The sequence below is a fragment of the Myotis daubentonii genome, chromosome 3, assembly GCF_963259705.1.
Source record: "Myotis daubentonii chromosome 3, mMyoDau2.1, whole genome shotgun sequence".
NCBI classification, from domain to species: Eukaryota; Metazoa; Chordata; class Mammalia; order Chiroptera; family Vespertilionidae; genus Myotis; species Myotis daubentonii.
This window is the reverse complement of record NC_081842.1, coordinates 210,936,607-210,952,593: the sequence shown is the minus strand read 5'-3', so window position 1 is coordinate 210,952,593 and position 15,987 is coordinate 210,936,607. Positions and strand designations below refer to the sequence as shown.

The window sequence follows — 15,987 nt, the reverse complement described above, 5'->3', positions numbered from 1 at the left end:
CTGGCATTCCAGGCCGATAACTCCAGCCCTGGGGCCGCACAGCAGCGGGGAGGGCGCCAGAGCTGCCCCCTTGCCACTCAGACCCCGCGCCCAGGACCTGTGTGTGTGTGTGTGTGTGTGTGTGTGTGTGTGTGTGTGTGTGTGTGTGTTGGGGGGGGGTCCGTTTCTCTTCCCCATCAGCCAGGGGCTCTTAAGGACTCTGCCTCCCCTGTTAGAGGGCATACTCCTTGTGGCCCGGCTTTTCTATGTCCTGTCCCCTCTCCCCCGAAGTCCCACCCGTGGCAAGAGGGGATCTGAGTGGTAAGGGGTCAGGGACCAGGAGATGCCTGGTCAGGAGGTCGGGGTGGGTGCAGGACCCCCACCTGCTGGACCCCTGTGTGAAGTGAGGGGCTCCTTCCCTCAGGGCAGACAATGTTTACAGCCATCTCTTAGGGATGGGGGGTTGGGGGGTGAGAATGTGCAGCTGTGCCCCTGCCAGCTCCCACTGGGACCCAGACTCCATGCTTGCCCCCCCCCCCCGCACACTCTGGAACATTTTGGGGGCCCCAAGAGGAGGAAGCTAGCAGCCTGAGGCAGGGCTGGGGGTTGGGCCCCACGCAGGGAATTTGGTAATTGCCCCTAAAGATCTGGAGGTTGTATTTCTGGGAACTGCTTGACCTCCGGCTTGAGGAGCCCTGGGACGCAGCGGGCAGGAGTTCGGGTGGCAGAGAATTCCGGAGACAGTCCTTCTAGCTCTGGCTTCAGGGCCTGCGGGCTCCTGGGGAGGAGCTTCCAGGATGGTCCATTTGCTCCCCACACAGCTCTGAAAGGAGGCGTCACCCCCATTTTATAGATGGGAGACAGCCGCTCAGGGCAGGCCCTTTGCACAGGGCAAGCGGCACAGCTGGATTCGAACCCAGACATTTCTGATCCAAAGCCTCCTAGGAGGGCGGGTGACCCGAACACACATGTGTGGAGACGGGCTGGCCCGGAAGCCCCCGAGAAGCCCCTGTGTGCTCCCCACAGCTCAGCAGAGCCAGGACTGACCTGGGAGGCGGGGTAAGGGGGGCCAGGGAAAGGCCATTCTGAGAAGAGAGTGGGCCCTTCGCATCTGCCCAGGCTGCAGCGTGGGGCCTCCGCTCTCCTCTCCAGGTCCTGCCTTCCTCCCCCACGGAGGCCTCTCTGATTGCTGCAGTGCACACCAGGGGCCCCTGCCCCGATGCCCACAGTGCCGCCTGTCTGCCCACCCAGCTCCTGGCAGTGTAACCTGGTCCTCCTGGGTCTATGAGACTGACAGCTCCTCCAGGGCACGGTTCACTGTGTCCCCGTTAGAGTGGGAGTTCCCGAAGGTGGGCGCTGCTTCTCTTTTCTCTGGCTCCCACAGAACGTCATTCTTGGGGGCTCCATCTATAGGGGTGGTCCCTGAAGGGGGGCCAAGGCAGTGGCTGGGGAAAGAGGGCTCCTTCACTCCAGGGGAGATTCCTGCCTGGAATTCCTGCCCCTGTCACCCATCCTGGCCCAGGGGGCTGCCAGGAAGTCGCCAGCACCGAGGCAAGATGGGAAGAGGGTGGGGGAGGGGTGGGGGGGCCCATAAGCCTGCCGCCCGCCAGGGAAACAGGAGCCAGTGGCTAAATGCAGACACACTGTCATGGTGCTGAGGGCCTGAGTCACTGCTCCTGGACATCAGATCTCATTCCCCACCTCTGCCCACCGTCCCTCCCCCCGCCCCCCTTCCTGAGCCATCGCCCACACGTATACTGCCTCCACTGGCTTCGGCGGCCAGGAGGGACCCTGAAGGTCATCGGGGCCATCGCCCTGTCTCTGGGCCTGCCTCTCCCTTCAGATCACAGGGATAGAAGGAGCTTCAGAGATGATCAAATGCCCTGAATCCCAAACCTGCCAGGGCATCCAATCACCTGAGGGAATTTTGACAAACCCAGAGCCTTAACCCCAAGATTCTAATTTGGGGCCCTGGGAAGGGACCAGGAATCTGGTCCCATCAGCTCTCCACACAGCCAGCCCACAGGCCAGTGCTTGGAAACCACCCAGCACTCAGTAGGTTTATTGAACACCTACTATGTGCCAGGCACTGTTCCCGGCTCTGGGGGACTGGCAGAGGTAGGCCCTGCCCCACAGCTCCCAGGCCCCCCTTACCGGACAGAAGAGGAAACCGAGGCTCTGAGTGGTGGGAGACCAGTTGGGGGTGGAGGAGCTGCTATGGCTTTAATTAAGCCTGTTCTCCCTCCACTGCTGCTGGGGCTGGATGAAGAAGAGGGGGAAGTGGAGGGGCTGGCATGTGGGAGTTCAGAGCTTTGGGAGGGACGTGCCACAGCCACCACAACCCCCGCCGCCCTCTTCCCAGCTTCCTGGTGCTCGCAGGGCCGGGGGGTGAGGTGTGGCCATGCCGGGCCTGCTGGCTGGCTGACCCTGGCTGTGCGATTGTAGCCAGCGGCTGCTGGAGGCCAGAGGTGGGTTTGGGATGTCGACGGGGCAGCCGGTCGACAGGGTGGGGTGGCCAAGGTGAAGGTGGGCCCCAGTCCCTGCAGAGCAGCAAGCCCCTCCCCACCTCCCACACACAACACACACATGCTCCTATTTTGGATTGACTTGACCTGGCCTCTAGGGGAGGGGGTGGCTCAGGCTCCCAGGACTTCAACGAGTCATTGAAGGGCCATCATTGGGAGTGGGGGTTACTTGGGGGAGGGAGGGCCGTGGTCCCAGATCTCTTGCCTAAATCTCTCAAAAGTGTCAACAGACAAAAAATCCTCTGCTCTGTGCCCAGACCTTGCCCTGGTTGATTCAGTCACCGGAGTTTGAGGAGCTCCGGGTAGGGGAAAAGGCACACAGTCTAGGTCTGGGCTCAGCCTCTGCTGTGTGACTTTAGGTGAGTGACTGCACCTCTCTGATCCTCCATTTGTCATCTGCAAAATGGCGGTGCTGTCCCGGACTCACAGGGTGCTGGGAGGATGAACCGAGTTGTAGACTTAAGGGCCTGGCACGTAGGCAGGGTGTAACACGTGCTTATTTCCTCACCATGCCCCCCATGCCCTGGCTCCTACCCTCTGTTTGGGGTGCGACAAAGTCTGGGCATTTACCCAGAAGCCTTGTGGTTTGAGAGGCCGTTTTCGGAGACTGGAGGGGCTGGACACCAGGATCAAGTCTAAGTTCGTCCCCAGGCCCCGGCCACCGGGATTCGCTACCCACTGCTCCAGCTGGGGGCCTCCGCCCAGCTCTGAGCGAGGTGGACTGTCAGGGCAGGACCATGGGGTGCTGTGCAGGCTTTGGAAACAGGCAAACCTGGGCGGGGGGTGGGGGGCTCCCAGCTCTGCCCTTGGCCTCTATGACCTTGACAAGCAGCCGCCTCTTTGAGACTCCCTTTCTTTAAATGGGAATAATGCCGCCCCCCCAGGTTGGGTTCCAGGGGCACTCACTGATTGGGGGGTGGGGGGAGGTTGTTGGCACACAGCAAGGGGGCAGCGACAACAGTGCCCCCACCTTTGCCCCAGCCCTTCCTCCTCTGCCGGCTCCCTCCCCTCTCCTTTCTCTGCTCTTTCAGATCCCTTCCAGACCAGCTCTGAGAGTCCAGGGCCCGACCCTCGGCCCACAGATGACCCCTCACCGTCCCGCTGTGTGTGTGGGGTCCACACCAAAGCCCCGGATCCCCTGCCTGCAGCACGGCTTCGTGGCTACGCTAGGTTGAGGGGAGTCCTGCACCCCGCTCCCTTTGGCTGCTCTGGGCTGCACGGCCCAGCAGGCCTGGGCAGTTCCGGTCGGTTTGTCAAGGACATTCTTAACAGCCACAGTCAACCCCGGCCGGCGGGGTGGGGGGAGGAGGGGGGCAGGTGCTGATTGGTGGAACACACACCTGTGCAGGTTCACCTGAGCTGCAGGCAAAGGAGTCTCTGTTAGAGGCCGTTTGGGGCCACAGCAGGGCGGACGGACACAGGTGAGGGGCCGCTGGGTGCAGAGCTGGGGATGGACTCGGAGGGGGTTGGCCAGGCCCCGGTCAAGCCGGGCAGGAGCAGAAGGGCCGGGGGGCAGGGAGCCAGCGTCTCATCTCGGCCTCTCCTTCTGGGCCTGGGGTTTTGCTGCCTCTGTGGCCTGAGCTGAAGCGGAGAGGGCTCGGGGATGGGCTCGGGGAGTCAGAGCCGCCGGTGGAGACACAGACAAGTGTCCAGGGAGGGTGGGAGCGGTGACCACGGGAGGGGGAAGGGGCTCTGAGGCTCACAGACCTGCTTTGGCCAATCCGCTGCTGGACGTGAAGGGCACAGACAGGAACCCCACCTCACACTCTACACGCACATGCACACCCTCGCTGACACCCCAGGGCCCGCTAGACTTAGGTCCTCCGGGTAGCTTTACACACACGCACACACCCGGGGAACGCCACCTTTCCTTTTGACCCGGGAAGCAGCAATATTGGAAGGGCCAGGGGGCAGGGCACGGGCATTGGGGCAGCTCCCCGAGGGTCCCCCCGCCTGTCGGCTGCCTCAGGGACGCCATGGAGGAGCTGGTGGGGCTGCGAGAGGGCTCCTCCGGGAACCCTGTGACTCTTCAGGAGCTGTGGGGCCCGTGTCCCCGCATCCGCCGACGCATCAGAGGTGAGAGCTGGGTCCCTTCCCCTCCCCGTCAGAGACCCCTCAGGACCTCACCCTCTTCCCAGGCTGCACCTCCGGCCCCCTGAAAGCCCACCAGCTGCCCTCCCCCTTTATCTGCCCCAACATCACTGCCCAGCACCTCCTGGTGGCAGGGAGGGAAGGGATCTGTCTGTCCATCAGTCTGTGGGACAGACGTGCTCGACGCCTGCCCTCTGCCTTTTGGGGTTGCAGCCCCGATGCCCGATCACTGTGCCCGGGGCCTTGCTAAGCGCCCAGGGGGTGCTCTCTGGCCCAACACCAGCCCCGCAGGTCCTGGGACAACACAGGAGTGTTGCTAGTGCTGACTAAGCTACGGACCCTGTGGTGATTAGAGAGAGCGGTAGCTCCCAGCACTCTTCCTCACCCCCGAGCCTTGATCGTCCTTCCATAAGTACCCCAGTGTGGGGCAGGGGTGGAGGGCAGGCCCATCGGAGGCCCCTTGCGCTGCCACCATCACCACCACAAATCCTGCTCTGCCCCCACGTGAGGCAGTGCCCCTGCAGGCGACCCTGGGCTGGACCGCCTCCCCAGCCCAGAGCAAGAGCAGGCTTCAGGGAAGGGCTGTCCAAGCCCGCCTGGCTCTGGGCTGTGACCCGTGCCCCTGTGCCAGGCGGCTTGGAGTGGTTGAAGCAGAAGCTGTTCCGTGTGGGTGAGGACTGGTACTTCCTGGCCACCCTCGGGGTGCTCATGGCCCTGATCAGCTACACCATGAGCTTCACCGTGGGGCGAGTGGTCCGAGGTTAGTGCCCCCCTCCCCCGCCCCCCGGGGCACACATGCCCGCTCTGGACCCAGGGCTCTCAGGAGGCCAGGTGCGCCACCAGATGCAGCAGGGGTGGGAGGGGTCTGGCAGAGAGGAGGCCTGGTCTGGTCCTGGCATTGCTCTTTTTGTTGTTGTTGTTAATTCTCACCCGAGGATATTTTTCCATTGATTTTTACAGAAAGTGGAAAGGAGGGAGGAGCGGGGAGAGAGGGACGGGGGCAGGGGGGTGGGGTGGGGGAGAAACATCAATGTGAGAGAGACACATTGATTGGTTGTCTCCCGCATGAGCCCCGACCAAGGCTGGGGATTGAACCTGCAGCCCAGGTATGTGCCCTTGACTGGGGATTGAGTTTGAGACCCTTTGGTCTGAGGGCCAACGCTCTAACCACTGAGAACACAGGCCAGGGCCTGGCATTGCTCTTGGCTCGCTGTGTGACCCTGGACAAGCTCCTGCCTGTCTCTGAGCATCCGTCTCCTCATCTGCACAGCGAGTGAGAGAGCCCTGAACGTTCCCAAGAGCCCTTCCGTCTGAGTCCTATGTTCCCTTGGTCCTGCTGTGTGGCTCCCTCTCCTCCCTTAGACCACCCTGGGTCAGCAGGCTCTCTCCACCCTGAGGGCTCCCTGGAAGAGGGGGCGGGGCAGGAAGAGGGTAACACCTTCTCGGGGAGACTTGCCCCGGTGCCATCCTGAGCCCCTGCCGGGCACCAGACACCCATTGTCTGAGGAGCTTCACACTCTGCCTCACTCCTCACAATGACCCTGTGAGGGAGGTGCCACCACTAGCCCATTTGACAGACAGGAAAACAGAGGCTGTGAGAGGCGGAGTCACTGGCCCAAGGCCCCTCAGCTAGGGAGGGGCAAGCCTGGGTCGGGATCCAGGGTCCTGCTCCTGCTCCTCTGGGGGAGCTGCTGCTCCCTGGCGGCCTGGGCCCCCCCTCTCCAGGCCTGTGTCTCCCGGTCAGTAGGGGGCACCCGAGGGCCGCGGAGCCTGTGGGTGCTCCCTGATTCCCGGCTGTCCCCAGCACACAAGTGGCTGTACCGCGAGATTGGAGACAGCCACCTGCTCCGGTATCTCTCCTGGACCGTGTACCCCATGGCCTTGGTCTCCTTCTCCTCCGGCTTCTCACAGAGCATCACGCCCTTCTCAGGAGGTGAGTCCCCACGGGTTCATGTCCTCACGCTTCTGATGGGTGGAGGCAGGAGGCGGTACCCCTACTTCATAGCCGGAGAAGTCAGGCTCAGAGGAGTCGTGTCACTTGCCCCAAGTCACACAGCACGAAGACCAGATCTTGACTCCTGGGTCGCTGATGGCTCTGGCCCCTTTCTGAGGGTTTTTCTGGGTGGTGATGGGGAGAACTGGTGGCAGGTTCTCCTTTAGGGCCGATGCCCAGAGTATTCCCAGGCCTCTCAGCTCTGCCTCCGGCTCCCAGCCAGCAGATGGGAACTCCAGGGGTGCATGCAGGGTGGCCTGGGTCCCCCCTCTCCCCCGGAGTCTGCCACAGCCACCTGCTGGAAGGACATGGGCTATTCGCGTCTCCTTTCTGACCCTCGGCCTCCTCCCCTGAAAAATGGGTTTAGGAAACCTACTCCTGGGTTTTAAAGGACCTGACAGAGGGTGGTGTGAAACGCTGTGCAGGGTCAGGTGTGAAGAGTTTAGCCCCAAGGTTGTCCCTCCTGCCGCCAAGGTTCTGGAATCCCCGAGCTGAAGACCATCTTGTCCGGGGTGGTCTTGGAGGACTACCTGGACATCGAGAACTTCGGGGCCAAGGTGGTGGGCCTCACCTGCACCCTGGCCTCCGGCAGCACCATCTTCCTGGGCAAAGTGGTACGAGCAAGCGAGAGAGCACCCCCCACACTCACCCTCCCTGCTCCCCAAGCCTGCCTTTTCCCTACCACCCACCCCTGCAGGGCAATGCCCGCCTTCCGGGGCTCAGCCTTGGGGAGGTCGGGTCCCCAGAGTGTGACAAGAGGCTGGGAGATGGAAGAGGTGGGTGTGGGGGGGCAAACGTGCTGTGTCTGGAGGAGGTTCCCTCTGTCCCCCAACCCTGGGCCCTGAGAGGGAGCAGCAAGGGCCCGGCTCCCCTCCCAGGTCCCTTCTCCCCTCAGGGCCCCTTCGTGCACCTGAGTGTGATGATCGCTGCCTACCTGGGCCGCGTGCGCACCAAGACCATTGGGGAGTCCGAGGTAAGGGGCTCGGGGAGGGCCCCCCTTGGAGGGAACGAGAGGGAGGGGGCTGACTCTGAGCCCAGGACTCGGATCCCCAGAACAAGAGCAAACAAAACGAAATGCTGGTGGCGGCAGCGGCGGTGGGCGTGGCCACAGTCTTCGCAGCGCCCTTCAGCGGTGAGACCCTGGCCTTCACCCCTCCCCTGGCACCCTGGGGCTCCCCACAGCACCCCCCCCCCACCCGTCTCCTGGAGGGGCCGGAGGAGGGATGAGGACTAATTTTGGTCTTGGTTCCTACAGCAGTCTTGCCCGCTGGGGGGGGGGGGGGGTGAGTGGGTGGGTGTCAGGCGCCTTGGGGTTACCTTAGACAGGCGTGGGTGTGAGAGCAGCTCTCTGGGTGGCCCTGGCCCAGCAGTTCACCTCCCGGAGCCTCACTCCCTCATCTGTGCAATGGGATCATAGCAGTCCCATCCCACAGGGAGGAGGTGGCCCGGCCCTCCCCTCATTTGGGCTCAGAGCCAGAAAGAAGGGGGCCCTGTCTGCAGGCCAGGAGGGCAGGACCGAGGGGTCGGGCCGGGTTCTGTCTGAGCTCAGCGCCGCCCCCAGGCGTCCTGTTCAGCATCGAGGTCATGTCCTCCCACTTCTCCGTCTGGGATTACTGGAGGGGCTTCTTCGCGGCCACTTGCGGGGCCTTCATGTTCCGCCTCCTGGCCGTCTTCAACAGCGAGCAGGGTGAGTCCAGGGCTCACCCACACACCCCCACCTCCTCCCCATTCTCCCCTCTCCCTCCTCTTCCATCCCCAGCTCCTTCTAGGCGGGGAGGAGGGAGCTGACCTGTATTGGGCGGGAAGGATGAGGCCCTGAGGGTAGAAGGGACAGAGCTGGGCCGGGAGCAGGGGCCAGGGCTGGGGTGTGAGCATGACGCCCGCCCCTCCCCGCAGAGACCATCACCGCCCTCTTCAGGACCAGCTTCCGGGTGGACCTCCCCTTCGACCTGCCGGAGATCTTCTTTTTCGTGGCGCTGGGGTGAGCGGTGCCTCGGGTCCCTGCAGCCCCACACGGGCTGCCCGTGGCCCTGGGAGCGGCTCTGGACTCACCCCACCTCCCCGCAGGGCCATCTGTGGCGTCCTGAGCTGCGCGTACCTCTTCTGTCAGCGAAATTTCCTCATCTTCGTCAAGACGAATCCGCTCACCTCCAAACTACTGGCCACCAGGTGGGCCCTGGGCCGCGGCGGGGCCTCTCAGGGAGACCCCCCGCCAGGGACTCAGCCTCCTGAGCCCACAACTCCTACTGACTGCACCCCATCTTCCTACTGAGCCTCCTAAACCTCCCAAGCCCCCACCCCACTTAAGGAGCCCCATTCCCTCATAACACCCCTCTCAGGTTCCCACAGTCACTGCTTACTGGGCTAGCAACCCTCCATGTAACCCCCACCCTCCGGAGTCCTCACTCCCTCACTGGACCCCACTCCCCACGGAGCCCCAAGCCCTTTATGGAGCCCCCTCTCCTCCCCAAACTTGGCTGCCCCTGGCATTGGCACCTCAAAGTCAACCCCTACCTGCCCTTGATTGGCCACGTACTCCCCCCCGCCCCCCGCCCCCGCCTGGCTGGGCTCTGTCCTGGTCCCAGCAGGCCTCTGTCCCAAACTCTCCCATCAGCCCTGCCCCTTGTCACACAGCCACTGGGGGATGGACCCTCCTCCTGTTCCTGCCCCAGTGTCAGCCCTCAGGGGGTGGGCCATGAGGTGGGGGCGAAGGGGAGAGTGGCCCTGGAGCTCCCCCCCTGTACCCCCACAGCAAGCCCCTGTACTCCGCCCTGGCCGCCCTGGTTCTCGCCTCCATCACCTACCCCCCTGGCGTGGGTCGCTTCATGGCTTCTCGGGTAAGGGGCCCTGAGCTGGGGCAGTGGGAGAGGGGACCCCGATTTGTTTCCACTTAGTTCCTGTCATCTCCCTCAATCCCCACGAAGGGGAGGTTTGAGCAGCTCCCAAGTCCCCTACACTGGGAAGGGGGGAGAGGGTGGGAGGCCAGGTCAGGCAGTGGGGGGTGGGGGGATGGCTGCCCGGAGGGGTGGCAGGGGGACCGCATGCAGATTTCTGAGCTTCCCCCCGCCCCCCGCTCCAGCTGTCCATGAAGCAGCACCTGGACACACTGTTTGACAACAACTCGTGGGCACTGATCACCCGGAACTCGTCCCCGCCCTGGCCCACCGAGCCCGACCCCCAGAACCTGTGGTTCGAGTGGTACCACCCGCGGTTCACCATCTTTGGGACCCTTGCCTTCTTCCTGGTTATGAAGGTGGGCGCCCGGGGCCCCCAGGCGTGTGCCTACAGCCGAGACCCGTCATGGGGGGATGGGGTGCCTCCCCCGGCATGCGGCACAGCACCTGGGCCTTCCGCCCACGCTCCCTGGCCTGACCCTTGCCCGCTGTGTGTCCGGGCCTAGTCGCTCTGGCTCGCTGAGCCTTGGTTTCCCTATCTTTAAAATGGGAGAGTTATGGCGCCTCCTCAAAGGTACGGTTGAGAGGGAAGGACGGAGAGCCCCTGGCACACAGTAGGCACTTTGTCAGTGTCAGGCTCCTCCTGCTGGCCAACGCCTTCTCTGGCACCAGACCCCGGCAATGCGCCTGAGCACCCTCTTTCTCCCTGGGACACGCCCTGTCCCCTGTCCTGCCCCTCCCTTGCCCACTATGGCCCAGCCGCCTCGAGCCTCTGCCCCTCTGGGTTCCCCACCCGCAGTTCTGGATGCTGATCCTGGCCACCACCATCCCCATGCCCGCTGGCTACTTTATGCCCATATTCATCTTCGGTGAGTGTGGGGTCCTGAGGGTCTTAGAGGTTCAGGGTGTGGGGCAGGCCATGGCTCCTGGTCCGCCCCTCCCTCCCCTGCATGGTACTGAGGTCATCCCCAAGGATGGAGGGCTGAGGGGCGGGGTCAGCCCTGCTCACCCGAAGTCTGTGGCTAGGAGCTGCCATTGGGCGCCTCATAGGGGAGGCCCTCTCTGTTGCCTTCCCTGAGGGCATCGTGGCCGGAGGGGTCACCAACCCCATCATGCCCGGGGGGTATGCCCTGGCAGGTAAGTGGGCCAGGGCCCCTCTGGGTGGGCTGGACCTGGAGGATCAGCCAGCGGTTCTGCAGGGCATAGGGGGTCACAGAGCCCCCCAATGAGCCCCCACCCTTCCCTGAGCCCCATTACTCTCTCCAGCGCCTGTCTTGTCCCTGATCTCTCATCCCCGCCCTCACTGCTCTCCCGTCACCGAGCCCAGGCTTTGGGCGCTCCAACGGTGGCCAGCGTGTGGCCTCTGGACAATTCCCACCCGGCCCCTGGCCACAGCCTCCCCAGCCCCGCCCTCTGCGGGAAGCTGGCCCCTGGCCTGAGCCGCCTGCCCTGGCTCTGCCCCCTGCAGGGGCTGCGGCCTTCTCAGGGGCCGTGACCCACACCGTCTCCACGGCGCTGCTGGCCTTCGAGCTGACCGGCCAGATCGTGCACGCGCTGCCCGTGCTGATGGCGGTGCTGGCGGCCAACGCCATTGCCCAGAGCTGCCAGCCCTCCTTCTACGACGGCACCATCATTGTCAAGAAGCTGCCATATCTCCCGTGGATCCGGGGCCGAAAAATCAGGTGAGTGGCGCCTACCTCAGGCTGGCCGAGACGGGTGGGGGTGTCCCGGTGGGCTGGGGGTGCAGCTCCCCGCAATACCTCACTGCAGCTGACCTTGGACGTGGGTGGTGTGGGAGGGGCTGCTCTCTGGTCTCCACTCTCCTCAGCTCCCTGCGTGACCTTGGGCAAGTCCTTGGCCTCCTGGGCCTCCGTGTCGTACTCGTCATTAGTCCGTCTTCACAACAGGACAGATCCCGCCCAGGTGTTGGGAACGGGCTCAGGGAGGTGCCGTGTCTTGCTCCAGGTCACAGAGTCAGCAGCAGGCCTGGGAGGCCCCTGCCCTCCCCACGGTGCTCTGTGGAAGTGGCACACACAGGCTTGGAGGTCCTCACTCCACCAGGCAGGACCAGAGCAGCCTCTGTCCCCAGAGAGGCAGGACTAAGGCTGAGAGTGCCAGGTCCGGGGCCCAGCTCCGAATGCATGCCAGCTGCCACCTTGTTCTAAGCCTCAGTTCCCCATCTGTAAAATGGGGGTGTTTTCAAACTTTAAAGCCCCCCCCCTTTTTTGCCATCAAACTTTTCTTCAAATGACTTTCTCTAAGGAAGGCTTCCCAATGAACGAGCCTGAAGCTGGTCTGCGGGGAGCTAAGGGCTGGGGGGAGGGGGTGGGGGAGGGGGAGCGGCGTGAGGGGGGAGCTGAGAATTCAGAGCCAGACCATAGGTGAGCGGTCCCCAGGTGCCCTCGACCTCGGGGCTCCAGGAGTTGCTCATTCCGGGAACCTCTCAGTCTGTGCCCACACTGGAGAAGCAGCAACTCTCCCTCTGGGGTACCCCGCCTCGTGCCCTCACCCCAGGACCTGACGGGAGCACCCCTCTGCCTGCAGCTCTCACCGTGTCATTGTGGAGCACTTTATGAACTGCAGCATCACCACGCTGGCCAAGGACATGCCACTGGAGGAGGTGGTCAAGGTCATCACCTCCACAGACAAGGCTGAGTACCCCCTGGAGGAGAGCACAGGTGCTCAGCAGGAAGATGGGGAATGGGGGGATGGGGAGGGGCCTTCCCTCCACCTCCTCTTGGTGGCGCAGGCCCAGGAGAGGGGCAGCAGGGCACTGGCCCTACATCTGGATCCGGGCTCGGTAACTGGGTGCCTTGGGGGAATCACCTCACCTCCCCGAGCCTGATTCCTCCTCATTGTTAAGATGGAGACTGACCAGCCTGCTTGGGGTGGCTTCTGTGCTGCCACGGGAGATGAGAGGGCGCTTGCGAAGCTCTCCAGGGCAGACCTGGGGTTCTAGAGGCCAGGCCTGGTGTGCGGGGTGTGGGGGTAGGGTGATGGGGCGCTACCAGGGTCTCGAAGGGTTCCTTCATCCGCCTCCCCTTCCAACATTGCCCTGCTGAGTCCCCGCCACCATCCCTGATAGCATCTTTGTAAAGAAGGGTGAATGGGGCCTTGTTAGAAGACGCAGAAGCAGAGTCTTGGGGAAGCATCTGGCTAGAGCATCGCTCTCCACTGGCAAGTACAGTGCGAGCGGGAAAGGAAAGTCGGGGGGCGTACAGCCATGTCCACCCACAGCCGCTGTCACCTTTATGTCCCCTCTGTGCGCATGAGACAGGGTGCACCCCTGGCAAGCGTGGCACAGCTGAGTTTTGGTCCCCGCTTGTCCTTTGGGCTGGTACCTCATGGAGTGAGCAACCTGCACAACCATACGGGTCCTAACGGCCTCCACAGCCACCCTAAGAGGCCTGGGGCAAACCACGCTACGACCTGCGGTGTCCCCACCCAAATTGGGGCAGCCCTTACATCAACCCACAGAACACGCCCACGGTCCCCCTTGAACATGTTCGCAGAGGAGACCCCCTCCGACAGGCCTCCCCTCCTGGGACAAAGACAGAACTGGCCTCCAGACAAAGTCCACGCCACCCTCAGAGCCACAGGAGGCAAAAAGCTCCCAACCCGCAGCCCTGGGCGGTGGGACCCTACTGCTCACTCAAGAAATAGCTTTAAGTGTTTGTTTCTAAAGGTCTAATTGTAAAGTTTTTACTTTACTGGATAAGAAGCAAAACTATCAGGCTGTTGCCTCAAAACCGAGTACCTGCAAAGTCCAGTGATAGCCTGGATTGAGACTTGCCAAGCCCCCGGCACACAGCAGGACCTCAGAACATGGTGCGCTCCCAGGTGCCTGCCTTCACTGGGCTGAACTAGATGGGAATCTTCCTGGGGGGAGGGGGGGACAGAACCCCGTCCTATGGCACAGGTGTCCCAAAGCTGCTCTTGCTTTGAGGCCTGCCACATGGGGGACCTCAGGGTGAGCAGACTCCCTCCTGGCCCCCAGCAGCCTTAGCCTCCTTTGGCTACCACACCTCCATGTCAGAAGCTGAGTGAACTCGGGTAAGACAATTAGCCTCTCTGTGCTGCTAAGCCTCAGTTTCCTCATCTATAAAATGGGTGACAATAGTTCCTGACCCACAGGCTGCTGTACGCTCCTGAGAGACACAAGAACACCTAGCACAGTTATTGGCACATAGTAGGTGCCCAGGAAATACAAATTCCTGCCTCATAATTCAGCTCTCTCCCTCTCCCTCTCCGCTTGTCCAGAGTCTCAGATCCTGGTGGGCACCGTGAGAAGGGCCCACTTGCTGCAGGCCCTCCAGGCTGAGACGCCTTCCTGGGCTCCAGGACACCAAGTGGTACTCATGTGGGGTGTTGGGGGAGTTGGGGAGTCAGCAGGGTGGGAGTGGAGGGGACAGCTGATCTGTGGGAGAGGAGGATTGAGCGGGGCAGCCTGGGGGAGAGGGAGGCCGGCCCAGGCTCCCAAAACCCTTCCCTGTCCCCAGCACTATCTCCAGGACATCTTGGCTGGGGGCTGCCCCATGGAGCCAGTGACCCTGCAGCTGTCTCCAGAGACCTCCCTGCACGAGGTAATGGGGAGGACTCAGGCACAGGCACAAGGACCCTGGGGGAGAGGGGAAGAGCGGAGAGGGAAACTTGGGCTCCACCTTCCCTACACCTTCCCTACATGCAGCCAGCGTGGCTCTGTCCCTCCTGGGCCACTTCCTTATCGGCAGAACGGGCAGAGCAGCTCCTGCCCTCTCCGAACCCCACTCCCAGAGTTGCTGGGATGATGCAAAGGCTAGGGCAGTGAGAGGGTTTACATAACAGAATCCTCTGGGTGGAGAGAGGCAGTGTTTGAATTATGTCTTTGGGTTTCAATTTCAGATCCACTGCTTTCTCCCTGTGTGATCTTGGGAAAATCATTTGAATGGTCACACCCTCCCTCTCCCCCCCACAAGCACAGAGCCTGGAACACGGGGTCAGGGAGGGGAAGAAGCCGTTTGGGGGTTTGGGGGTGGTCCCAACCCCTCTGTGACACTGTTGCTGGATAACAGGTTTTTCCCATTGGTTCCTTGTGTGGACTCTGGCGACCCCTCGTGGTCGTGCTGGATATTGCAGGCTCAGGTCCTGGTCTTCCACCCACCATCCCCTTCCCGGGTGGGAGACGAGGAGGCGTGGGTACCGCTCCCCCACCTCTGCTCAACGCCTCCGGTTAGGGATAAGTCGAAGCCAGAGGGTGGTGTGGGTGCCACCTGCCCTCCAGCATTTCCCACCCACCCTTCCTCCAGGCACACAACCTCTTCGAGCTGCTGAACCTTCAGTCCCTCTTCGTGACATCTCGAGGCAGAGCTGTGGGCACTGTGTCTTGGGTGGAGGTACCAGGGTCCCCCGGGTGGAGCAGAGTGGAGGGGCCACGCTTGAGCAGGCTGGGGAGGTGGAAGGCACCCTCCCATCAAAATTTTGAGGGGCCTCGTGGGATTCTGACGAGCCCCACTTCCTGGCCCAAAGTGGCCACTGGGCCTGGCTACCCCTACCTTATTTATGACCAGTGGCCAGCCCTGCCAGTTTCTAGGCCTCAGTGATCCCATCCGTGCAATGGGGAGGCACTGACTCGAACACTCACCCCAGAATCAACCCTTAGGGGAGTCCAACAACACCGGAGCCCCCATTCGCAACCTCCTCTACACCCTCCCCCCAAAAGCTCCCCTTTCTCTGTTTTAGTTGAAGAAAGCCATTTCCAACGTGACAAACCCACCGGCCCCAAAGTGAGCCGGCCTGGCAAGACGAACCGGGACACCTAAGTGCCCTGGCGAAGCAGATGGGGCAGGCATCCTGCCTCCCTGCCCACCACAGCTCGCCCTCCCCCCAGCCCAGCTCAGCTCCTCAGTGAGGCAGGCAGCTCTGACCTTGCACCTGGGTGGGACAAATCCCACCGTGGACTGAGCTCAGAATGCAAGACAGCAGAAAACCCGCACACAGCGGGCACTCCACCCTCGTCCGTCAAATTCGCCAGTGACGGACGAGATTGATGGACGCTGTCACCAAGGGCAGGCACGATCCCCTCTGGGGTCGACGCCCAACCAGAGGCTCCTGAGAGAAATAAAGCCGTTTCCCAGAGCCGCAATTCGTCCCCCATCTCCGCTCCAAGGGCACTCACGTGGCACCCCAGCTTCTTCCCGTGCTGGCTGAGCAAGCTCTTGGGGCTGCTCGTGGTCAGGTGGGCAGTGCAGGCCCCGGGTCCTGGTCTCCCACTCCTCCTGGCAGGGAGATATGGGGAGAGTGGGTCCCCCACCAGGCCTTACACTGCTCATCCTCACGTATAAGCAGGACCCTGTGGCCCAGCTACCTTCCTCCCAGCCCCAGCCTCCTCCTTGGCCGAGCCAGGGCTGCTGGTACAGGCCCCCAAGTGCGGCTCCCTGGACAGTCTCTCCTGTGGGGACTCTCCCAGCTGGGGGGCACCACACTGACCAGCTGTATGTGGGTTGAGGGGCAGGGCCCTCCCCCGAGT

General features: G+C 62.8%; 1 protein-coding gene across 1 annotated transcript; it reads left to right on the top strand.

Annotated features, from left to right (window-relative positions):
• The first annotated feature begins 3,819 nt into the window (after positions 1 to 3,819).
• CLCNKB (chloride voltage-gated channel Kb) lies at positions 3,820 to 15,407 on the top strand. The gene is made up of 20 exons (XM_059691131.1): positions 3,820 to 3,925; positions 4,474 to 4,580; positions 5,227 to 5,355; positions 6,400 to 6,528; positions 7,063 to 7,202; positions 7,484 to 7,561; positions 7,642 to 7,720; positions 8,150 to 8,275; positions 8,485 to 8,569; positions 8,656 to 8,757; positions 9,341 to 9,425; positions 9,668 to 9,841; positions 10,282 to 10,351; positions 10,509 to 10,619; positions 10,951 to 11,164; positions 12,027 to 12,160; positions 13,743 to 13,834; positions 13,982 to 14,065; positions 14,768 to 14,854; positions 15,201 to 15,407. Exons 2-20 carry the CDS (start codon positions 4,481 to 4,483, stop codon positions 15,246 to 15,248), a joined length of 2,067 nt encoding a protein of 688 aa, XP_059547114.1. The 5' UTR covers positions 3,820 to 3,925; positions 4,474 to 4,480; the 3' UTR covers positions 15,249 to 15,407.
• Positions 15,408 to 15,987: the final 580 nt, after the last annotated feature.